General features: G+C 37.4%; 2 protein-coding genes across 2 annotated transcripts; one reads left to right on the top strand and one right to left on the bottom strand.

The window, feature by feature from the left end:
• Positions 1-109: 109 nt before the first annotated feature.
• Positions 110-13,637, bottom strand: LOC123657870 (cell division cycle protein 16 homolog). The gene is made up of 11 exons (XM_045593367.1): positions 13,548-13,637; positions 8,091-8,251; positions 7,608-7,740; positions 6,971-7,133; positions 5,793-5,923; positions 5,026-5,293; positions 3,606-3,742; positions 2,766-2,894; positions 2,236-2,421; positions 1,694-1,970; positions 110-972 (listed from the first exon to the last, which is right to left on the bottom strand). Exons 1-11 carry the CDS (start codon positions 13,635-13,637, stop codon positions 851-853), a joined length of 1,797 nt encoding a protein of 598 aa, XP_045449323.1. The 3' UTR covers positions 110-850.
• Positions 13,638-14,008: 371 nt separating this feature from the next.
• LOC123657709 (eukaryotic translation initiation factor 4E type 2) lies at positions 14,009-25,669 on the top strand. Its single transcript, XM_045593227.1, has 4 exons — positions 14,009-14,468; positions 21,906-22,070; positions 22,402-22,524; positions 24,214-25,669. The coding sequence occupies exons 1-4, from the start codon at positions 14,235-14,237 to the stop codon at positions 24,388-24,390; spliced, it is 699 nt and encodes a 232-aa protein (XP_045449183.1). The 5' UTR covers positions 14,009-14,234; the 3' UTR covers positions 24,391-25,669.
• The last annotated feature ends 352 nt before the right edge of the window (positions 25,670-26,021 follow it).

The following is a 26,021-nucleotide window of genomic DNA, read 5'->3' on the forward strand; positions in this document are numbered from 1 at the left end:
TGCCACGAATGCTTGACGGAGACCCCATTCTGGGTTTCAAATAAAGTTTTCCTTCTCCAGGACCCTGATGATTTTGAGCCAGGTCAAAACATAAAATGATACAAAAAAATAAATGGAAAAGTTTTATTCAATACTCTTACAATTAAAAATGTACACTGTACAAATTAAATGCAACGAAAATTGGTGTTATACAGTTCTTTGAAAGACTTCACACATGATAAGCTTATAAGTACACATACATATGATTGTTTTTCTACACGTACAATACACGTACAGTCATTATTAGTGTTTAATTTTCATTCTAATAGTAATAGATAATCGTAACCATAGGATATTCAGATTTTTTTTCATTGTTAACAGTAATGTTTTAGTCGAATGTTTCCAAAACGAAACAATATTTGCTTATTGATATTGTTAATTTGTTATATATCTATATCTATATGAGTATATCTATATACCATTAGATTCAATACAAATAATAACGATTTAGCTTACAAAGTATAGAGTGTTACTATGGTTTGGGACTATCATAGATCTTAAAATCGTAATATTGAAATTTTAAAAAAATATATACTGCAAATAATATATAAGTTGCCTTGCAGTTTAATGTTACAGGCTGAATTGGTCAATCATCTTCTGGATATTAGATACTTATTATTAGTGAGTGATCTACTTGTACAAAATTTACGTAAAAAAATGAATGAAATTGGATGTTTGTCGTCTTCCACCATTTAACCGTTTGTGCTGAAACTCGGTAGTCGGGCAGTTGAAGATATGGTCTGAAATATTGGGCATAGTTTATCCCAAATTGGGATTTATAAGGGTGAACGTGAAATTGCCAGTGTATAATTCAGTCGAAGCTCATGCTCATGTCGGACAGTTCTCTATCGGTGAGATCACGTTCATTTGCTTCTTGTTCCGGCGGCGGACCCAATGTGACAGCGGGGAACGGAAACTGGGGTATTTCTTCCTCTGTTCAAAAGAAATTTAGACATTTTAACCATTATATCTTACAACATATAAAATTTAACATAAAATAAAAAACGTAATTTAACAGGCCATATTATGTATTTTTTTTAAAGTTCAAGGCCAGATTTTGGTATTACTTTAACGATATTATTTAATAAGGTTGCTCTGTAAAAAAGTTATTGTTTTAAATGTAGGAATGTTTCTAAATCCGGGTAAAATATATGTGTACATACATATATGTATACAATAAAGAGACTTTTTTATATATTACAATGGTGGCAAATATGGGTACGGTACTGCGTTAAATTGTAGCCGTCTGCAATATGCAGAGCAATGAAAGCATGTTGCCGATTTTCCTCAGGAGCATTGACAATCTTAGTCAACACTTACTACTTGAATGCAGATTATTTGGCTGTGGACCTTATGGAGGGGTGAGGTACTTCCTCAGACGAGCTATTTCAAATTTTGAATAAGACGTTTCCTCCTGTGTTCTACCTTAATAAATAGTTCTATCAAGCGTGTAGACTTCATGTCCAGTGGAGTAAAATAGAGTACTGTTGAGTGTGATAGAAGGTCCTGAATACGAGGGTACTCTTTGTGCTCTGGCGGTAGAGAGTGTAGCACAAGCATGAACAGCGCTAGACACAGGCCGGAGGCGGTCAGGCACAGGTAAAGTGCGCTAGAGTGTAGTAGAGTGCGGTAGAGTGCGGTAGAGTGCGGCTACCGGTGAGCGCGGCGTCGAGGCGGTCGACGATGGCGTCGAGCAGCGCCAGCGCGACCACGTCGTCGGGGTTCCGCGCCAGCGCCGCGTGCAGCGCGTCGGCGGCGTCGCGCTCGCGGCCCAGCAGCGCCAGGCACAGGCCGGAGGCGGCCAGGCTGGCGGCGCGCGCGGGCCGCAGCGCCAGCGCGCGCGCGTGCCAGCGCAGCGCCTCGCCCGGCCGGCCCAGCGCGCGGCTCGCGTGCCCCAGCGCGTCCAGCGTGGCCGCCCAGCACGGGCTCAGCTGTCGACGCGAACGTACACTCGGTTTATTATATTTTTAGGTCACTTATACAATAATGACCTTCTCGATGAGTTGGTTAGGAAAGTTCTATGACTATTTGACTTCCGTTTGGATAAAAATTTGCATATGGAGCTACGTGTTTAGTCACGTCAGTTTTGGACTCCAATTGTCACAATAAACACCGGACGACAGTAACGTTTCGACCACCACGCGAGTCTCGTCGTCCGGTCGGACAGGCCCGCAGCCCCATGAGAGCGCGGCGCACCTGGTCGGCGGGCCCGGCGGCGGCCAGCGCCCGCAGCCACAGCGCGCGCGCGGCGGCGGGCCGGCCGGCCGCGAAGGCCGCCGCGCCCGCCTCGTGCGCCACGTGCGCCGACGACACGCTCCGCGCGATGCGCTCCCAGCCCTCGCCCGCCTCGCCCGCCTCGCCCTCCTCCCCCGCCTCGCCCACCTCGCCTGCACCACCCTGCGCACGAGCGATCGAAGTATAATAATAAAAACAATTCTTTATTTGTCAGAATAGGGTATACAGAAAATTTGTTGCTAGAATTCGGAAGCAATTTATTGCAATAGACTGACTAATTTATTAATACATTTATTTTATATTAAGCGAAAAAAACTTTTTTTTATCGTTCAACATCCACGGACTCGTAGTTGCCCGTGCATTGTTTTAAAACATAATTCTAGTATTTTATTGCTTTTATAATCTTTCTATTATATAAAAACGAAGATTCCATAAAAAAACCAATACTCTTAAAAATTAGTGGAGCAAATGAAGTCATAAAACTTTCCAACCTCAGCGTTTCCATGCAGGGCCGCGGCTCGCGTCATGAACCGCTCACACATGCTGACGTTGTTGAGTAGGGAACACTCCACGCCCACATACAGCGGCGGCAGGTAGCAGCCCGGCATCAACTGGCTCGCCTATACACGAGACCGACCCCAGTTAAGAAATATATGGTCTAAATTAAACGATTTGTACGTACTCGTAAAATGAATCATATTTCAATATAGGAAACTAGGTTTTAGATAACATTCAAATTGTCGTGATGGGGAAGGGTCAAGGTCATGTTCCAGAACTGTGGATATCGCACTGTTACCATCAGTCTATTTTGAAGTCAGTCATATTCTAATGGCGGACATTTATTTTACGATTTTCTAGTTAGACATTTTTCATTTCATACACACTGTGAAGGAAACGAACGCCCCGTTTAAGCGTAAACATCACACTCGTGATTCTAGTGTTTATATTTTCGTGGCAGATAGATAAAAAGGCCATCAAATTTTGGAATAGCTTTCAGTCAATGAAATCAATCTTAAGATCTGGAAATGAATAGTTTATTTTTTAGACAAAGAAAAAAACGCTAGCTGTACGACCAAACACTTAGGTGTTTCAACACACCTAAAAAATATCGCAAGCGCACGGCCTCGAGTTAAAGCTAATTAGGCCACTGCCACGCATTTCACTACAGTAATATTTTACCGTTCCTACAATCGGAATCGGCGCTCAATCAACATTAATAACATCGACGGACTTAATAAACATTTTGAAGCCATATCGCTTTGTGAACAAACATCTCAATATTAAAATACATTTCACTAAGGCTCCGGTGTTCAGAATGCACAGATCGGTACCTTGAAGTAGGCGGCCATGGCCTGATCGTGCTCGTTGTCGGCCGCGAAGGAGTGCCCGTAGGCCAGCCACACGCAGCCCGCGCCCGGCTCCAGCCCGCACGCCTTGCCCAGGTAGCGCCGCGCGAACTCGCTCTTGCCTACGGTACGCGCCCGCTTAGACGGTGTGGCTGGTGTGGTCGGGTGTGGTCGGCGTGCGAGTGCGTAGCTGAGTGCGTGCGTGTGGGGGTCGGAGTACGTGCGAGTGCGTGTCTGAGTGCGTGCGTGTGGGGGTCGGAGTACGTGCGAGTGCGTAGCTGAGTGCGTGCGTGTGGGGGTCGGAGTACGTGCGAGTGCGTGTTGAGTGCGTGCGTGTGGGGGTCGGAGTACGTGCGAGTGCGTAGCTGAGTGCGTGCGTGTGGGGGTCGGAGTACGTGCGAGTGCGTAGCTGAGTGCGTGCGTGTGGGGGTCGGAGTACGTGCGAGTGCGTGTCTGAGTGCGTGCGTGTGGGGGTCGGAGTACGTGCGAGTGCGTAGCTGAGTGCGTGCGTGTGGGGGTCGGAGTACGTGCGAGTGCGTGTCTGAGTGCGTGCGTGTGGGGGTCGGAGTACGTGCGAGTGCGTGTCTGAGTGCGTGCGTGTGGGTCAAAGTAGGTGCGTGTACGTTTCTGACGCGCGTGCGCGCTTAAGTGTTACTGGTCAGTTGTCGTCGAATGAGGTAGTACATAGCAAACAAATTTCGAATTATTACACAGCCAACATGCCATTTTATATTGTCATACCCGTTGCTACGCGCGCTAAGTTAACTTGAAACATCAAACACTTCAAAGGAGATATCCATTATTTACGTGAGCTATTTTTTAATCAGTTTAGACCCCCCCTACATCTTAGGTGAGATTTAGAGAAATTTGCCCACCCCTGACATAAGATTGACGCTAAAAGTATTTTTAACTATATTTTTATTATTCGAGAAAATAACAAACCGTGCATGTACACTATACTCGTAGTCAAATTAAATAAAATTTAAAGCAAAAACAGATAAAAACAATGCTTTTTTTTTAATTTTTACTTTTTACCATCCTGTACTTTTTCGTGTAATATTTTATATTTTTTGAAGTTCAGGTGAGATTTTCGATCGGTTTAAATGAGATTTAGTAAGATTTTATTGGACCCCTCCACCCTATTCTGAGCTCACGTAATTAATGGATGTCCCAAAAAAAATTTTTAATATTAATCAAAGGAAGTTATTATGCCGTCTACATAATAAGGTATACAACTAAAAGCCTAAGTTTGACAAATTATATTCCAAAGGACATAGATGTAAACACAGATTAGTAACTAGTAGATATTGATTTTTCAGCCTTAATTATACGAGAAAACATAAGTGATAATACTTCGGATTGTTTTTTAAACAAAAATTTAATTAAAAAAACTGATGCAACTCACCAATGAGATAATAGTAGCAGCCCACAGCGTACCAAGCAGTCCAGGACTGCGGATAAGCATCCACCAGAGCATGCGCGAAGGCGAATAGCTCGGCACTCTTCTTCAGCTCAACAAGGCAGGCGGCGCGCACCTCGGCACAGCTCCAGGGCCCCGCGGCGTCGAGGGCCTTTAGGGCTTCGCCCCACTCGCCAGCCGCTGCGAGCCTCCGCCCCCTCGCTTCCGCAGCTTCGGCGCTGCGAGAGCGCGCTATGTCGACTGCTGTTTTGATCTATTGCAATAATTACGATAACATTAATGACTGTGTAATAGAATTACTTGGTAAATACATCTTTATTGAGAAAAAAATCTGGAGATCACAGCTAGATAATATTGCTTTCAAGTAGTGTTATCTTGTGCTGAGTATGGTAGCCAAAGCTATGTGAGGGAATAGGGGGTAGGGTCGGCAATGTGTTTGCGATGCTCTTGGTGGTGCAGGCGTCTATTAGCTACGGTAATCGCTCACCATCAGGTGAACCGTACGCTTGTTTCGCAACTTAGTTGTGTATAAAAAAGACATCTTCTCTTATAGAAGAGAAGGGCTGGAGCTTAATCTGCCGCGTAGTAACGATTGTTATTAGGCGTTTATAATTACAGCTGAAGCTGATGGATGCACAAGCTGTCTGAGAATTGGTGAAAACTAGGAAAAAGTAACTTGTCGATCTTTATCGTGAAAATGACTCGATCAGTTGGCTTTCTACTATCATGTATGTGTATGTGTGTATACGCACCGTGTCATCTGGTTCAGTGGGCGGCAGTGGCGAGTACCGACGCAAGCGTTCTCGATACGCGGTTCGTAGTAGCGCAGCCTCCGAGGCGCTCATCTGGTTATTGATGGGCAGCGACTCGATTAATTCGCTCTCTGCAACGTTCACACATTACTTGTTTACTAATATTATACTGAAGAATATTTTTTTAATTGGAAATCAAAATTGAAAATGTATTTATGGGGAAAAAATATATCCACTATAATTATTGAAGCTTAATATGATTGAAACAAATTTAAATAGAAAAAAAATTACACATCCTATTATTAGGAATGTTTGCATTCTGTATACCACCTGTGGTAAAGTTAATAGATTGAATTTGAAGAATTCTTTATTGGGCGAATGAATAGACATCTTCTATATGCTAATCCGGCTCGAAGGACCAAATTTGTGTGGTGTATATACAGTAAATGTCATAAATTAAACGCACAGAATATGATACAAAATGATAAAAAAGCGCAATATGATTCAGAATCACGCAATGTGAGTGGTATTCTAATTATGAAAAAAAAAACAAACTAATTAAAATAAAATAGAAATTGCAAGGCCTTCTTTTACGTTATTTTCTAAATGCTGAACTCATACTTAAAGGGTCAAATAATAAATAAGTAAAGAAATAAATAAACGCTTCACACTCAACGACAAAACGAACAGTAGGATTTTCTCCTATGTTGGGGGTCTGGAAACACACACAATACCCAAGCACAAACGCCCAGACCACACCAAACGTCTATATGGCCAAACGGGGATCGAACCCGTGACTGCCAGCGGAACAGCCAGTGCTGTGACCGCTGCGCCAGCGCGTCGTAAAATACACTGTAATTCGTTAAGCTGCATTACTACTTATCATACACATATTGATTGATAATAGTCAAACGCAAGCTTATATCGATATATACAAAAAGGAGAATGCCCACTCTCCATAGTGTCTCAGGCCCAAAGTGGACATCAAAAAGTCGTATAAAAATTGAATGTTCTAAAATCTTAACAGTATTAGACATCTAGGAAAAAAACTTAAAATGGCGCATTATTGTAGAAATATATATATATGCATTTTAATATAGTATTTTAATAAATTATAATTACTGAGTCACAGCAACGCTTGGCTGGGTCAGCTAGTAGTTAAATAAATAAATTCCTACCTTGACTAGGTGTAAGGGCATGTTGCTCCAGGAGTAAATCTAATGCTTCATAGCAAGCGCAGTCAGCTCTCAAGGCAGCTGTTAACGCCTCAGCAGCCGCCTCCCTTCGTTCCAACGAGCACAACGCCCGAGCTTGCCACACTAACACTCCTGCTAGGGCTCGCTGTAACATCCGTATTAATTTGTTATTATTCGTTTAATGTTACATATATTATTTAAAACACAAAAAAAAATCAATTCGAACCAGTAGTACCGCGTTTGAACAAACAATCAAACTTTTCAGGTTTATAATCTAATATATGAAATTCTCGTGTCGCGGAATTTGTAGTTAAACTCCTCCGAAACGGCTTGACTGATTCTCATGAAATTTTGTGTGCATATTGGGTAGGTCTGAGAATCGAACAACATCTATTTTTCATCCCCCTAAATGTTAAGGGTAGTCCACCGCTAATTTTTTTTTAATTTATTGATAAATTGTTTATTTTTTATTTTATTATGATTTGGCGTTTACAAATACATACAACCCTAAATTTTCACCCTTCTACTACCAACCCCTATTTTTAAATAGCGTTTAGCGGCAATACAACTTTTGCCTAGTCAGCTAGTATTAGTAAAGATAAAGTTATATTATTCTTACATTGTGTGTCTGGTCCATGCTCCTGGGTTCTAATAGTGATGGATCACACTCTTCGAGAATAGTCAAAGTAGTAGTAGGCTCTTTTGCAGCTATATACGCTCTCATCGCGACGCCGAGGCAGAGCAGATGTCTCCTACATAGTAATAAATAATAATTGTTATAAAATAATTTGCCATTACATTAAAATATTTAGTATAAATTTGAATTACGACATGTGTTGCCAGATAATGTAAAATAAGATCTTGCATTGAACACCAAAAAAAAAAAAAAAAAATTAGCCAACTACAACATGTAAAGCTCTCAGTTCCGCTTGTTATCATAAACACCTGATAGGGATCTTATAGTGAGAATATAATATCCATTACTCCACATGGAGCAGCGTGGTAGATTGAGCTTCAACCATTCTCCAACATGATGAAAGATCTATGCCCAGCAGTGGGACATTACAGTCTGAATCAATCAAAGTATGGAAAGTAAATATACCTATGTAATCCTCTAGAAGTGACTGCATGTGCAGCTCTGTGTAATTCACCACGAGCAAGCATAGCGCTGGCCAGTAACCAAATATCATCCCCACTTGCCACTGCTGACCCACTTGATGCAGCTGCCGCATCTGCCCAAAAGAATGCACTTGTCCATTGACCCTAGAATAGAAAAAGATAATAATATAAAAAAAGTTTTGATAAAAGATAAATCCTGCTGAAAATCTGGAGTAGCCCACTTAAGAAGTATCTCAACCTTACAGAAAATAACAACTAAATAATACTGCTTTCATGTAGTGTTTATTTATTTATTTAGACTTTCGCACACTAACGCAAACTTGTAATTTTACATGACATTTGAAAATTCAAGTTCCATAGTGTTGTTTTCGTTTGATTCTATTAAGGAAACGTGAATATTAGTGTTAACGGTAAATCTCTTAATCTCATAGGTTCATTTAATGAAACAACTTTTTTCGGATTTTATCGCGGTTTATTATTAACGGGAGGACTGGTCCTCCCGTGACCATGGTTGCTGTAAAGTATCCGAAACGTCGGGAATCAAAAGTTAATAATAAACCGCGATAAAATCCGAAAAAAGTTGTTTCATTAAATGAGTAAAATTCGCGTAAACATTAGAAAACTCATAGGTTCATGTCTACATATAGAATTTAACATGTATCAGTAAACGGAATGAAGTCTCCTGGATCTGTGCTAAAAATGGGCGTTCAACAGGGCTCGATCCTAGGTCCTTTTCTTTTTTTAATATACATAAATCATCTGCTATTTTATTTTAAAGATATTTGTGACATAGTGTTATTTGCTGATACATCGCTTATTTTGTTTAAGTTGCTAGGAAAAAAGTAAATTATGATGATATGAAGTTTTTTGTTGCGAATTCAAGATTGGTTTAAAACAAACAACTTGGTTCTACGCGCCAATAAAACCGTGTGAGTGTTGTGTTTGCGTTGTTTAAATGTTAAGATCCAAATTATAATTTAGAAATAATTAAAGAGAGAGTTATTGTCAGCAATACTACAGTTTTCTTATAGATTTTATTAAATATATGATGATTCCTATTTGTCATCCTTGAATGGTAGACTCCGCAGAGCTCCGCAGCATTCGCAGTTAGAAAAGTTCGACAATTGACCGAAGTTGCTACTGTGCGTTTAACAGAGCCGGCTCATCCTAAAGAGCGCTGGTGTAGTGGACTCCCACGAAAATTACATAGGTAATCTTAAATCTATCTAATATCTTTAAACTAGCAATTCTTCTATTTATAATCTGAATCTCGGAAACAGCTCCAACGATATTCATGAAATTCTGTATATAGGAGGTTTCGGGTACGATAAATCCATCTAGCTAGGATTCATTTTTAGAAAATGTCGTTTTATTCCTTTTTTAGGCAATGAAAATTTGGCTACAATATCGTTAGAATACGAAGGTAAATTTCGCAATTGTCAATAAAGTTATAATAGCTCAGGTGGGAAATCGGCCGGTCGGGATCGACCGAGAAGACCACGGTTCAAATCCCCATGTCTCCAGATCGATTATTTTTTTCCAATTTTTTCTAATTGTACTCATGATTTTTAAACGGTTTTATTTAGCTCACCCCGTTTGTTTTATTTTTTATTCTTGGGTCAAATTTAGTAATTCAAATTTAACCCTCTTGCTGTCAACCGATTAATCTGAAATTTTGTATACACTTTGGATTTTGGTGACAATACAATTATATTTATTCATTATCATTATAAATTCAAGATGGCCGCCGCTACAAAATGGCGGATAATTTATGTTTTATTAATCCCATCAATATGGGTACCAAATGAAAGGGCTCAACAAGCAGAATACAATATACTATAAAAAATTGAAATCCAAGATGGCGGCCGCTACAAAATGGCGGATAACGTAGGTTTTATCAATCCCATCAATATGGGTATCAAATGAAAGGACTCAACAAGCAGAATACCATATACTATAAAAAATTGAAATACAAGATGGCGGCCGCTACAAAATGGCGGATAACGTAGGTTTTATCGATCCCATCAATATGGGTATCAAATGAAAGTGCTCAACAAGTAGAATACAATTTACTATGCAAAATTGAAATCTAAGCTGGCCGCCGCTACCAAATGTCTGATAACAATTTTTTATCAATCCCACCAATATGGGTATCAAATAAAAGGGCTTGACAAGAAGAATACAGTGCACTATACAACCTCAATATTTAAGATGGGCCTTGCAATAATGAAGCACTAAATGAATTAAACAGAATGCGAAATAAAAACTAAAAACTAGAAAATAAAAATAGGTAAAAAAACTTTTTAAGTTAAACGGTTTTATGTTAAACATACATTGCAATGTTTAAGATAAATGTACTAAAAACCAAAAAATAATAAAATAGATACAGTCGTGGGAATTATAAACATATGCATAGACTAGACTAAAATAAAACCGTGGGGCACGTCAATTGTCGCCGTTCTAGTGTATACAAGCAAATGTGTCGGTTTCGTTAGTTATTATGCAGTTTTTATTTTAAATAAGGAATAAAAAATAGTTGTGCGCGACATTTTGAGTTAAAAATGAAACTACAGTGTATTGTTATTTTTAACAGTTTTTTTTTTAATATAAATAGTAACAATCACAGTATAAACACGAGAAGGAATAACAAAATCATAACTCCGGTAACGGTGACCGAGATCAGGGATGTTGTGGGTGTGTGGAGAGAATATTGCGAGCAACTTTTTAGTGCTAGCAGAATAACACTATCGTATAACAACAGTACACTTTCACAGAATGCTATGGAACCATCAATCCTGAAAAGTGAAGTTCGAACCGCAATTGATCACCTGAAGAGGAGTAGGGCTGTAGGAGCTGACTCCATTCCAATAGAGGTCTTTAAAGCGATGGGTGAATATGGAGTTGATATTATGCATATTATCTGCAACCGCATCTGGAAAACAGAGAAGTGGCTTCGGGACTGGCGCACTCCGTGTTTATACCACTGCTCAAAAAGGGATCAACGAAGAAATGTGCCAACTACAGGCTTATAGCCTTGATTCCACACGCCAGCAAAGTCCTCCTTCATGTCATCAATACCGGACTGCAAGCTTTCCTGAATTCCGAAATAGCTATCGAGCAAGCGGGATTTGTCAAGGGTCGAGGAACAAGAGAGAAGATCCTAATTCTTAGACAAATAATCGAAAAGTCTAGAGAGTTTAACATCCCACTTTATATCTATTTTGGCGACTTTCGCAAGGCTTTTGACACCGTGAAACGGCATATATTAAGGGACGTACTCATTCAAATAGGAGTACTTATCCACCTGGTTTGTCTCATACGTCGACTTTACGAAGACGGAATTGCGACTGTTCGAATAGACGACGTTGACTCTCTCCACTCCTGTTCAACCTCTATATGGAGTGTATTATGAGAATCGTTCTGGAAAAATGGGAGAAGGGAATTTCAGTGGGAGGTAGAAAGATATCTAACTTGAGGTATGCCGATGATATATATACTCTTCTCACTCAAACAAAAGAGGACATGGAACACCTGCTGCCACTTCTAGAGACAACAAGCCTCTCCTTCGGACTTACGGTCAACAGAGACAAGACCAAGATGATGATAGTGGATCGAGCTGAACGAAACCATTCTGACATCTCTATGATTGGCAACTGTGAGGGTGTCCAATCTTATGTGTACCTCGGTTCACAAACACCGGAGGATGCGAAGACGAGATTCGAAGGAGATGTGCTATTACACGATCTGCCGTTGACAAGTGAAAAGAGTTCGTAATATCATCAAAGCCACGAAAGTCCGCTAAGATCCTGATAAGCTTAATCTTCCCGAAATTTCTTTATGGCGCAGAAATGTGGACAGTTGAACTCAAAGACCAACGCAAAATCGACACACTCGAGATGTGGTGCTGGCGGCGACTGTTGCGGATCTCTTGGACAGCGTTTAGGACCAATATTTCGATCCTACAGGAATTAAAAATCAAGCAGAGATTGTCGTCGACTGTGCAAACTCGAATCCTTAAAAATTTCGGACATGCTGTTCGAAACGAACAATCCATGGAGCGACTCGTTGTCCTTGGGCAGGTAGAGGGCAAGCGGTCACGCGGTCGATCACCTACGCGTTGGACAGACCTCATCAAAGCTGCGACACAGACCTCCATAGTCCAGAGATCTCGAGACGCCGAAATCCGCATCAAGTGGAGGCGTATAGCGGGGGCTGCTTTAGTCAAGGAATCGTCATCAACCTTGAGCACTCTGTCAAGAGTGAACGACTAAGAAGAAGAGGAACTCCGTAATAAATATCCGACTGCGTCAAGTAAACATCTCCTCTCTGGGTTATGGTATTCGCATGTCTGAACATAAATTTAGTTTGCATTAAAAAAAAATGAATAGCTAATGCCTATTATTCAGTGCAGAATTACATAGATGATAAAGATGTGTGGACTTAGTGACGTTGTATTTCATGCAAGATATTACTAATCTATATTAAAACACAGTTTATAAATTTAAAAAAAAGTTACTTTGGAGTTTCTTGGCGATTACTTTCTTTCAGAATCTACATTCCGAACAGGTGATAGCTTCACTTTTAAAAATATAATTACTTTTAAGATTTTAATTTGAAAATGACTATTTAAAAGCACTTTTGAAGGATATTTAAATATAGCTGTTTTTGATTTTAATGTTTTGATTGGATACGGTGGTCAGAGCTCCAGGGGAGGTTCGGAGAAAAGGCCGGGAATGCTATGCTTTGCTATGCTCTGGCGTTGCTGGCGACTATAGGCAACAGTTACCACTTATGTACATTTTGTATTGATTATGTAATTGTACATTGTAATATTCTGTACTTAATGGTGTTTAAGTGGTCAAGGATTTAAAATAATGTCAACACATTTTGTAAGTTCTTATATAGTTCCTACAGGAACCAAATCTTATATTATGTACAATATTGTACATATATTAACAAGAAATGAAGAAGGGTTGTCTAGAAGAAATCGCTCTTTACACATACATCATTTTCTGTATCTTTCTATGTCTGTATTTTGGTGTACAATAAAGAATAAATAAAATATTAATTCAAATCTTTTTCATCAAAGATTTTTTTCTGTTTTTTTTTTTTAATACACATTTTGAATGAATAAAACGATATCTTTTCATGAATTAAAATGATTAAATAAATCACTTCATTCTATTGCAGTCCACTGTTGAACATAGGCCTTCCCAAGTTCGCCCCAAACATACCGGTTTTCCGTAATCCTCTTCGATATAAAAGACAAATAACATCAATTCATGCAGCTTAGATATTACAGGTCAAACTTTATAATAACTTGATTTCTTAAAAAACTTTATAATAACTTGGTTTTGAATATATTTAACAAGCTTTTGCTAACATATTAAGTTTTAACTATGTTGTAGACATTTTATAGATGTTTATGTTTTGTACTAACCAACTCAGAATACTGTTTCACTAAAGACCGCATAAAATCGACATTGAGGCAGTCAACATTATTTCTTGCTGTAGACTCCGCCTTTGCCATGACATTAACTTTAATACTAGCTATTTATCTACTGTGTTAAATGTTATTTTTTAAATTATTAGGATATAATTCTGCAATTTAGACAAAACGGTTTTCTGTTTATTTATTTCGCTATGACTTTGACAGTGAAGTCTTAAATCTAAGTCGATAGAGTAAATTATCTATAATTAGTGATAAATGTAAACTCGAAACATTTAAAACATACTAAAATATGCATTTAAAGTTCGACACACATCTTTATAATTGAAATCTGATTTTATCACTGTAATTAAATTTTAGCAAAGCAATTTAATCGCCATATACGATTTATTTCAAAATCTAAATTTAAAACGTTTGGCCCATTTATCTCTTATCCCATGCTGTCATTTGACAGTTTGAATTTTGATGACGGAAAGAAAAAGGTTATACACAGAAAAAGAGGGAATAGGCTGATTATGATTAAATTATTGTAAAAACAAATAGCATATAATTAAAGTGTTTGATTTTTTACTTGTATAATAGAGAGTTTAAATTGAAACTTTGTAAATAGTCGAATAGTTAAAAGAGCAACGTGTCCTAGGTTAGGCCGTTGGGGAATCATGTTAGTATTGGCGTAACATGACTGAAAGGAAAATGTGCAAGTTCTATAATTTAAATGTGCCAGAACGCCGATCTGGGGAGACAGGAAATCAGAATCACGCGAACAATGACGATGACGATCGTAACGCGGAGGACCCGTTGCAGCCATACGTGCCGCCACACGAGCACAAACTGGAGTACAGTTATTGGATGTGGTTCTCGCGGAGGCCTCCCTCCAGGGAGGTTTCGTCGACCACCACTGGCTATGGACAGGTACATTTACTATGCCGGTTATCTAAGAATATATTGATACCTACTCAAAAGTTTTAACTAATAATTGCTTTGTAAACAAATGTATTGTTATTTCGTAATGTAAATATGCAATAAATTATAAATAAAATAAATTATTGATATAAATAAATTAACATCTTTAAAGTATGTTGATCTGAAATTGAAAAGATTTTTAAGCCATCTTTATATAAATAAATAAAATTGGTGTCTCTGTTTGTAGTATTAAAATAACTGCTTTTTACTAAATGCATACAGATGTATACACGGTACATAAACCAAAATAACATTTTTTACAATTTTTGTCTGTCTGCCTGTTTGTTCCAGCTAATCTCTGAAATGGCTGGACCAATTTTGATGGGACTTTCACTGACAGATAGCTGGTGTAATAAAGAGTTACTTAGGCTACTTTAGAAATTTATTTCTTTTATTACTCTGCGAAATGAACAATAACTTTTTTGTTAAATTTCATGCGGACAAAGTTGCGGGCACAGTTTTGAAATATCGACACCAGCAATTTATACTAAGCTAACTCATAAAAGTGAACTTTACAATAGAGGCTTATAAAAGGGAAAAACACGATACCTTTTATATTAATTAAGAAACTTATTTGAAATTGGGTATCTTTAATGGTTAATTTATTCATTGCAATTTCACAATTTGTATTATTACAAAAAAAAAAAACACATTTATTCAAGTTGCATTAAGAAAACTAACTTATCGAAAATTCGAGTTGGCATAGTATAAATTGTTGGTGTCGATATAGTTTAAACTATAATACTCGTACACGATGACTCAGACTGAGATTTAATTTCATTTTATTTTAATACTACTACTCTTAAGTACTTCTGGTAATATGCTTTAAGTAATACTGGTAAAAATTTTAAATAACAGGATATAATTGAATAAAAAACAAAAGGTTTTAACTTTATTTGGTATAAACAGTTTCATTTCAACATTTCCGGTTCAACATTTTCGGCTTAAGCGAACCGTGGCGCCGTCTATAGTGAGTTCTTTACAGAAACCTGTAACTATTCAAAGTTTCTGATTACAATGAAAATCTTTGACAGGAACGGAAAATAAAATCATCATATCAAAAATTTCGATCTAGCGGGTACATCGTTCCACAGCTTAATTGGCTAAAGCGCCGACACGGTCAGTCGGAGACTCAGGTTCGATCCCCTCTGGAACGGTCAATTTTTGATATGATATTCAAAAATTTGTAATGGTATCAGTCCTAATAGATTTCAGCAATGCATTTAACGCTGTCGACTACGATCTGCTTCTAGCATTCCTGACTTGTTACTGTATCTCGGATTTCGCTATCAAGTGGTTTTCTTCATATCTTCGCGGGCGTAGGCAGGCTATTCCTACTGACGAGAGAAACTCTGATTGTTGCGTAGTGAGTGCTGGTGTTCCTCAATGCGGCATATTATCTTCTTTATTATTTTCTCTTTTTATTAATTCAATTACATCTTATTTAAAATGCCAGTACCACTTTTATGCCAATATAGATAGTAGTTCTCGGCAACTGGCCTGGATTGATACAAATTCTTTACCGAACCTGATTTTTGATAGATACACAATACCATTTACTATAAAGGTTAAGGATCTGGGCATAATTATTGATAAGTCCCTTTCCTGGTCCGATCAAGTAAATGAAGTTTCAAGTAAATTCTTCTCAACATTGCATCCCTTACTACACTTTAAGCATTTCTTACCAACTAAGGCAAAGCTCCACTTGGTGAATACCTTATTTTTGCCCATAATCTGTTTATGTATGTATATATTTGTATGGTATATATATGAATTATTGCTCGTGTATATAATATAATGATTGCCACTAACGTTAGGTACCTTATGGTTAACACGGGCTAGTTTCCGCAACTCGACGACTTTGCGCCTATTTTGCGTGTTTTAGGTACCTTATTATTCCTCCCTTTTTTCTTCTTAATGTGAATTTTACTAATACTCCATTTTGCACACCTTCAAATGTCTGCTGTTGTACTTCCTAAGGTTGGCTGGTAGAGAATGCTTTTAGCATTAAGCCTGCCTTTTGTACAGTTCTTTAATGTATTGTGCAATAAAGTATTAATAAATAAATACATCTAAAATAAATAATAGAATAATTACAAAAAAAAAAAAAATGTATCATATGTTAGAATAAGAACCGGTCGGTGGACTCACATCTCTGTTGGAGACATTAAGTTTGTCAAACTTAAACAATGATGTTGCTGACTAACGCCTACTTTGATTTAAAAAATAGCACATTTTAGAAATAAGAAAGGACATGGGTTTCAAAAGCCTGTTGATATATATTAATTCTATCTTGTGTAGGGTACTACATTATAATTAAACAGTCTGACCTCCTTTGTTCCTACATATGAATATACCTCAGAAAATTTATATAATGCAAAAAATATTTATATAATTTTGTATAATTCACACATTTTGATGTTTTATTTTATAATAAACAAACTTATTGTAACGGAAATAGCCGATAGACCAAGTAATTCATAGGGACATTTTGTGCATATAATTTTGTATAGTTTTCTGTAAATTCTTTTAAATATGACGATAAATGTTGAAATTGTCGTACTGGAGCTTATATCGAAAACACAACTTATTCCATTAGAGATATTAAAAGCAGTGTACATTGAAAATATCCCAGTTTTTCTTTTTTAAGGATAGCTTATTGTACCTATATAATAATATATAATATGCGGTAAATAAAAAACTATTTTATCATATTTATTACATACATAGTGTTAAAAGTGAAGTCGTAAGAATAATTTGACGCCGCGTTGGCGCAACGGTTACAGCCATGGATTGTATCTGTTGCGCTGGCGGTTGCGGGTTCGATCCCCGCACTTGACAAACATTTGTATTGGCCATACAGGTGTTTGCCGTGGTCTGGGTGTTTGTACAGTCCTTGTGGGTCTCCCCACCGTGCCTCGGAGAGCACGTTAAGCCGTCGGTCCCGGTTGTTATCATGTGCTCCTGATAGCGATCGTTACCATAGTAGGGGATATATCCGCCAACCCGCATTCGAGCAGCGTGGTGGATTAAGCTCTGATCCTTCTCCTACATGGGGAAAGAGGCCTATGCCCAGTAGTGGGATATTACAGGCTGAAACTAAGAATAATTTAACAAGGTCTTGTTATCAGTAAGCGTTTAAAATGTTGTTATTAAAATATAATTATATTTTCAATTTGTATTTTCGTTTTTAACTGAGTTATGGTACAGTAGGAAATATCCTACTCAAAATCTGGAACAGCCCGACTGGGGATGTAACCTCTACCGTACAGAAGATCGCAGCTAAATATCCCGGACATCTATACAGACAAACAGACAAAAATTCTAAAAACTATATTTTTGACTTCGGTATCGATTGTAGATCACACCCCAAGTATTCTTTAAAAAAATATTCAATGTACAGTTTTGACTTTCCTACCATTTTATTATATGTATAGATTATCTCAACTAGCGGACCCCGCAGACGTTGTTCTGCCCGAAAATAGCTACCAAATTTGATAGTTTACATACCAATAGAAGCGCCACCTACCGGGTCCAATTGAGATAAAAACTGCCATATATTCTAAGTTAGACGAAATTAACATATGCTTACAAAATTTGATAATAATTGATTCAGTAGTTTCAGAGCTACATACAGATAGCAGTGCCACCTACCGACTCCAATTGAGATATAAACTACCATACCTTCCAAGTCAGACAAAATTACAGATGCTTACAAGATTTGATAAAAATTGGTTCAGTAGTTTCGGAGTTACATATTGATAGCAGCGTCACCTACCAGGTCCGATTACGATAAAAACTACCCTATCGATAGGAGCTATAGTTTAAAAACGGGAAATTTCTGTTGTTAACGCCCCTGCAACAAAATAAGTAATATGAAATAGCTAGTTAATACCATTTTTACTGTATGTAAATTAAATTAAAATGCGTTCTACGAATAAGATCAATTTAATCATTAATAACTTACGTAAAATGCGCTCTAATATATTATTTAACATGAACTTTTTTGAATAGCAATAAAGTTCAAATTGACTCTACATTTTAGTTAGAAAATGTTTGTATGGGAAAAAGAAATGGGCTGTTTTAGGGTTTCCCGGAACTTATTCGAATTTTTCTCGCCGTAAAAACAATCCTTGGACTTCAACGAACATTTAAAAAAAAGAATTCGTAAAATTGGTCCAGGCGTTGTTGAGTTATACGCTTACCAACACATTTTGCGATTCATTTTTGTATATGTTGCAGTCAGAACTCTTAACCAGTCAAAAGTACTATTGACTAGCGAAATCAGTCAAAAGTACTTTTGACTGGACCAGTTGGTCAAAAGTGGTTTTGACTGAAAATTATTGGTTATTAGGACTTTTGACTGCAAATTCGCGGGTAAAAATACTTTTGACTGACGCTCTCCGTCAAAAGTATTTTTAACTGCAAAAAAGCGTCAGTCAAAAGCACTATTAACTCGTTAGATGTGAATAAATTTAGTCAAATGATCCTGATAAACCATAATAAATTTATGCCCGCGATCTTCTTGCGACTGCATGTCAATCAGATCGACTTGGCAGCGGCTGTTCATTTCAGTGTGCAGGATCGGTTTCTAAACTTGACCCATCCTTTTCTTGCTTTTCTTCCTTTGGCATACTTCGCACATTGATAAATATACTATAATCATTTATCACATATATTCATTTCTTTTGTAATATTATCGTACTTTTTTACCGTTTCATGCTTAAGTCTATTGCGACCACCATGCCCTATAGAAATATGAGCAGCATCAATAATGTCGTAGATTTCCTCAGCCGGTAAAAATATTTGACAGGTTCTGTGTTTGTAACTATTTTTTTTTATACCACAAACTTCAATGTGTTAAAGCGTTGTAGTCTACTGTACTGTAATGGTGTTTCCTTTTCATTAAATTTCGCGTCTTCCACATCCATTGCAAACTTTTTAAATTTTTCTTTTGTCATCACATTGAAATGACTATCATTCATATCTTCCATCGCTAAAATTCTTTCCAAAAAGCCTTCTTTCTTTTCGTAGTCACTCATTTTTGTTCTAATATCAGCACGTTCTCCACTAATAATGAGTAATATAAAAGTTTATATGTGCTTTTGTCGTTATTTTTATCGACCACCTTAACTTTAAGAGTTTTGACTGATACAACCAGTCAAAACCACTTTTGACGGAATCATTTAGTCAAAAGTACTTTTAACCAGCTCCATTGGGCAAAAGTACTTTTAACTGTTATTTTAGTCAAAAGTATTATTGACTAAAGCAAACGGTCAAAAGTACTTCTGACTGATTTTGCTAGTCAATAGTGCTTTTGACTGGTTAAGAGTTTTGACTGCAACATATATAAAGATATGTTTAGATTGTACACGCTAATTTTGCGACTGTTTTATAAGTTTCCTTTGGCAGGACTACTGGAAGAGATTCCATCATGGGATAAGTAGTGCCTTTGTACCAGCATTATTTATAAGAGCTATTTCCTTTTGCTATCCAAGTGTACATAAATTGTTAAATAAATAAATAAATAAATAACACCAAACTTTTTGTTCATTATGTATTCATTTCTACGTAAAATATTAGACTGTGCCTCTGACACTAGTCTGGTTTTTTAACAATATTTGTGCCTTTTTTTCGTACTGTTAGGATGCCGACCCTGTTTGTCTTTTAAAAAAAAAACTACACTACACCGCTAACTGCTTTATTCAAAAGATTGGACACAATGTTGGACAATTGACTTCCGAACTTTAATTGATGTCCGATCTACTCGGGGCTCTGAGTCTAACTGACTGTTTTTTAATAAAAATAATATTAACGAAGAAACAATATAATTCAATTGCTGAGTAATGATAAAACTAAAGGAAAAATACAGTGTATAATATAAATGCTTATGAAGCTTTTACTGCGTTGTAAAATGGGATATAACAGCCCCCCCCCTTTTGACTGAGCTTTTTCTAAATTAAGATGAAGCGAAGTTTCGAAATAGAAAAATCATTAGAGTTCAGAAGTCATTACAAAATATAGAAATAGAAAATAAAAATTATAGTAAAATATTGCAAAATAATTTTGTAACAGTATAAAAATTCGAACAGTTTTACAATTAAATCGTATAAAAGAAACAGAGTAAAATTTAATAAACAATTAGTGTACTGAATAATAAAATTGTATACAAATTAAACAAAATTGTACAAAAAGAAATAGTAAATGTTAGTTTTTTTTTATGAAATAGTAAAATTAGAAATTAAACTAAAATAATATAAAACACGTATTAAACAAAAATATTGAATTTAGCAAATAACATAGTATGTTTAGCGAAATAATAAAATACAATTACATTAAACTACAATCTTTAGAGCATATAATAATTAATAATCAATCTTCAAATAAAGTTAAAAGATCTCTAGAATTTGGAGGGGAAATCCTTAAATTTTTCTTTGGTACTCTAGACGCAGATGACGCGAGAAAATATGACGCCGCGATAGAATCCTGTCGGAAAAGTGAATCAGATTATTCAATTTGTTTCGAGATAATATTCACATAATTAAATCGACAATAAATAATTTTAACGCCACGATTTATAAATTAAACCAGAATGAGTTAAGATTAAATAACCAAATTAATAACATGAATGAAAAATTTTCGCAAGTTACAAAAACTAATAATTTGCTTCTTCATATTTCTAGGATAAATAATTTGCTAAATATAATTCAAAGTTCCTTACTTTCTATTTCTAACTTGCTAGATACAACTTTAAACGCTATTTTATTCTCAAAGTTAAATATTTTGCACTCTAGTGTATTAAGCCCCTTACGTTAAAGATCCCACTTCTGACACCAATTTGTTAGGATGCCGACCCTGTTTGTCTTTTTAAAAAAAAACTATACTACACCGCTAACTGCTTTATTCAAAAGATTGGACACAATGTTGGACAATTGACTTCCGAACTTTAATTGATGTCCGATCTACTCGGGGCTCTGAGTCTGACTGTTTTTTAATAAAAATAATATTAACGAAGAAACAATATAATTCAATTGCTGAGTAATGATAAAACTAAAGGAAAAATACAGTGTATAATATAAATGCTTATGAAGCTTTTACTGCGTTGTAAAATGGGATATAACAGTACGATTTATTTTTGTGCTACCCACACATTAGGGAATTCTAAACAATTTTATAAAAAATCATATCATATTAAAAATCGACCGTTCCAGCGGGGATCGAACCTGCATCTCCGACTGACCGTGTCGGTGCTTTAGCCAATTAAGCTATGGAAAGATGTACTCATTAGACCGAAATTTTTGATATGATGATTTTATATTCGGTTCTAAGCGTAGCCTGTAAACAGTTTGTAGAAGCTTACATAAATATATTTTTTTGTAACTCTAGGCCCTTCGTTTGGTGGGTCGCGTGGCGTCTGTCGAGCAGTGGTGGGGTCTGTACACGCATCTAGCGCGGCCCGCGGAGCTCCCGCCGCTCTCAGACTTGCACCTCTTCAAGCTAGGCATCAAGCCTATGTGGGAGGACCCAGCCAACGTCAATGGTGGCAAATGGGTGAGTTAGAAAACTTACATGTAATTTTTTTTGTGGCTCGATTTTTAGCTGGTTTTAATTTATGGTTGTTAGACAGCATATTCGATAAAATGGATCAAACAGAAGGACAAAATGATGGAACGATGTACCCGCTAGAGTGAAATTTTTGATATGATGATTTTTATTTTCGGTTTAAGCGAACCGTGGCGCCGTCTATAGTGCCGTCCATAGCTTAATTGGCTAGAGCGCCGACACGGTCAGTCGGAGACGCGGGTTCGAACCCTGCTGGAGCGGTCATTCATTGATATGATATTCAAAAATGTTTAGAATACAATTTTTATGTCAAACGCAGGTGGTGAGATTGCGAAAGTCGCAGACGGCGCGTGCGTGGGAAGACTTGTGTATGGCGATGTTGGGCGAGCAGTTCATGGTCGGTGCTGAGCTTTGCGGAGTCGTGCTGTCCGTGCGGTTCCAGGTCCGATGCTCTATTTACTATCCTTGTCTGGATTGGCTTACTTTAGTCGGATAATTTGGCGTTTTAATTTACTACGGTTTAATTGGTGTAGTTGAGCTAAGTGATAGTGATGACTTTTTCTATTATAATAACAATAGAATTTACATGCACATGTACTTGTTAATTGTTAATGACTTATGACTTGTCCATCATTGTCATACAATGTTTGACTCTATTCGTTGCTAAGACATTCGAGGTAGAATTGTTGTTGTGTGACGTAAGAATGTTGTTCTAGTAGTCAGTTAGAGTTAACCGTTAATTATGGAGCTGTTCATATGTTAAGATATCCGCTTACCTACGTGCGGACAGTATCGTTGTTTGCCACCTTTAAAGTATAAGAAATAAATGTGTTTGTTCGCAAACGAAAAACAATCGATTTCAATTACATCGACAAGTAATACAACTTAGAAGTCGGTAAAACAGTAAATTAAATACAAATTATTAGAAATAACTCAAAAAGTACTCGTCAGTGTCTGATCAAATTTAAATGGGACTAAAGACGAGCACCAGCTTTCTCGACTTAAAAAAAAAGAATCTCTGAAAGGTGTAAATTTTGTAAAAAGTTGAGGTCAACACACACGAATTACTATTATTAATAACTAGCTGCTGCCCACGACGTCGTCTGCGTGAACGCTATACAGCACCAAAAATACCTACGATCATACCTTTTAAAATAACATTCATTTACCTGTTTCTTTTTCACATTTCATATCTACAGAAAAATCTCATAGATGGCGCTGCTTTAAAATTGTCTTTTAAACTTATATTCATTTAATTATGTTTATCGGCTTATTTACTTATATTGCCTGATTTTTATAATGTGAAGAGCCAGCTTATATAGCATGGTTATTAACATAATAACAATAACATTCAAATATGTGTCGTTAAATTACACGCTGTTACAGAATGCGTTAAAGAAATAAAGGTTCACTGCTCGTTCCCCGTAGGTCATAGCGTGATAATATGTAGCCTATATGTTGACCCGACTTATTAATAATATTCGTGCCAAATTTGAAGTAAATCCGTGCGGTACTTTTTGAGTTTATTCCAGACATACATACAGACAAACAGACAAAAATTCTAAAAACGATATTTTTGGCTTCGGTATCGATTGTAGTCAGTCCAGCCTATTGCAGTCCACTGCTGGACATAGGCCTCCACAAGTTCGCGCCAAAAATGCGTGAATTAATGTGTGTTGCCCATAGTCACCAGGCTGGGCAGGCGGGTTGGTGACCGCAGGGCTGGCTTTGTCGCACCGAAGACGCTGCTGCCCGTCTTCAGCCTATGTGTTTCAAAGCCAGCAGTTAGATGGTTATCCCGCCATCGGTCGGCTTCTTAAGTTCCAAGGTGGTAGTGGAACCTTGTTATCCCGTAGTCGCCTCTTACGACACCCACGGGAAGAGAGGGGGTGGCTAAATTCTTTGGTGCCGTAGCCACACAGCACATCAGCATATCGATTGTAGATCACACCCCAAGTATTCTTTTAAAAAAATATTCAATGTACAGTTTTGATTTTTCTACCATTTTATTATATGTATAGATATGTCTATAGGTCACACGCTTGTTTGCCACCATTATAGTATATCAGACGAGTGTACCTTAGAGCAGACGACCGAAGTGGAAGTTCTTTAGCTGCGAGTGTGGTTGCAGGAGGACCACCTGGCGGTGTGGCACCGCACGGCGGCGGACGCGGCGGCGGCGGCGCGCGTGCGCGACACGCTGCGGCGCGTGCTGCAGCTGCCCGCCGCCGTGCCCGTGGAGTACAAGGCGCACGGCGACTGCCTGCGCGCCTCCGCCTCGCGCGCGCACGACGACGAGCGCGCCTAGCCCCGCCCCCGGCCCCGCCCCCAGCCCCGCCCCTACCGCCACCTACCGTCTGTACTGCGCCGACTCGAACTGTACGTCACTCGCTTTCTACGGTGCGAACTTGATCAAATGTGTTTTATATCCAATAACTAAATTGTGAAATTGCAATTAATGAATTAACTATTAAAGATACCGAATTTCAAATAAGTTTCTTAATTAACACGCAAACGAAAGGGAATCACGTTTTTCCCCTTTATGTGCCTCTATTGTGAAGTTCACTTTTATGAGTTAGCTTAATATAAATTGTTAGTGTCGAAATCTTGTTTGAGTTGAGACGTTTTGTGACGACACTGCGTGCACTTCCGCCTACGATAGACAAAAGCCCCTATTTCAATTGAGATATTTATCACATAGTGCTTCCGTCCCAACTTCTGCCTGTTATAGACAATTGCCTTTATTTCAGTTAAGGCGTCACACCCCTCACACCCTCTATATTAGACAAACGCCCTGTTTTCAATTGAGTCTATCACTCCAAGACGTGGCGCAATCGCTCGCTACAATTTTCTCCCTTTGAGTTTATTATTCTTATTTACCACCCTCGCACACTTTTTGCCACTGCGACAGACACGTCAGAAACATATTATACACTTCAACTTATAAAATTTTCAACTGCATTAAATGTAGCAGTTGTTCCTTTCTAATATTTTCAAACATGTCTCTGTATGTAATTATTTTAATGTTTTAATTTTCAAGAAATAAAAACTGCGTGGTGTTTTCAAGGCGAAATAAATAACTAACCAGTAAATTAAAAATGATGTCCATGATTTTGTCGTAAGCTAGGAAGGATCACCGCACGTCTGACCAGTCTCACACCACGATCCCGTTCTTTTTAAAACGTTTCAAATTTAAGTGTAAAATTTGTTGTTTTTGTATGAAATATCTGAAACACATTTAATCACATAGCATAAGACAATAAAGCAATAAAAATCTTTCCAGTTGCGTTTTAAAACTTTTATGATTATGTCAATACACATTTTTGTGTGCGATTGCAAAGTAATAGTTCCCTAGTCTTCCTTGGTTACTCGCTTAAAATGATTTTTCCTCATATCTAACTCTTGCGAACTATGTGAGAAATTGTCATTTTAAATGTATGTTTCAGCCGATGTACATATAGTGTTCAAATAATTGTAACAGATGTTTCGTTTGAAACGGGTTCCTTGACATTGTTGCCATATGTCCCGTCGTGTACGCCTTGTACAGTGCAAAATTGCATAACTGAATAAAAAATCAGATTTTCATACTTTGATTTTTTTTTTCTGCTGTCCTAAATGTCCTATACACGCTCAGTATCTGTGTGTAAGTAATTTGAAGTAGCAGATAATACATTTATAGAACTTTTTTTTAAACTGTAAATTCCCTTTCTGTATTACTTAGCTTAAAAATAAGTGAATTATATCCTAAGTTGATTCTGTGGATTCTATGAAGTGTTAAACTCGATATAATGACATACCAACTCGAACTGAGCAAAATTGGTTCTATATCTTAAAACTATTTATAAAAATAATTACAAAGTTTATAAAGAAAGGCCATAGATATTTTATGAAATTTTTACGCCTATTGTTGTCAAATGGGGTTAATTCGGTCTTTGTTAA

Source organism: Melitaea cinxia, chromosome 11 (assembly GCF_905220565.1).
Source record: "Melitaea cinxia chromosome 11, ilMelCinx1.1, whole genome shotgun sequence".
Taxonomy (NCBI): Eukaryota; Metazoa; Arthropoda; class Insecta; order Lepidoptera; family Nymphalidae; genus Melitaea; species Melitaea cinxia.

What these genes read in the sequence shown, in the direction of transcription:
- LOC123657870 (XM_045593367.1), bottom strand. Translation starts at nt 13,637, where the DNA reads ATGGCAAAGGCGGAGTCTACAGCAAGAAATAATGTTGACTGCCTCAAT. An exon ending in CCGCCGGGCCCGCCGACCAG is followed by an intron (nt 1,971 to 2,235) that starts GTGCGCCGCGCT and finishes TCGCGTCGACAG; the next exon opens with CTGAGCCCGTGCTGGGCGGC. An exon ending in CCTCGACGCCGCGCTCACCG is followed by an intron (nt 973 to 1,693) that starts GTAGCCGCACTC and finishes TCTTTTGAACAG; the next exon opens with AGGAAGAAATACCCCAGTTT.
- LOC123657709 (XM_045593227.1), top strand. Translation starts at nt 14,235, where the DNA reads ATGACTGAAAGGAAAATGTGCAAGTTCTATAATTTAAATGTGCCAGAA. An exon ending in CCACCACTGGCTATGGACAG is followed by an intron (nt 14,469 to 21,905) that starts GTACATTTACTA and finishes TTGTAACTCTAG; the next exon opens with GCCCTTCGTTTGGTGGGTCG. An exon ending in TGCTGTCCGTGCGGTTCCAG is followed by an intron (nt 22,525 to 24,213) that starts GTCCGATGCTCT and finishes GTGTGGTTGCAG; the next exon opens with GAGGACCACCTGGCGGTGTG.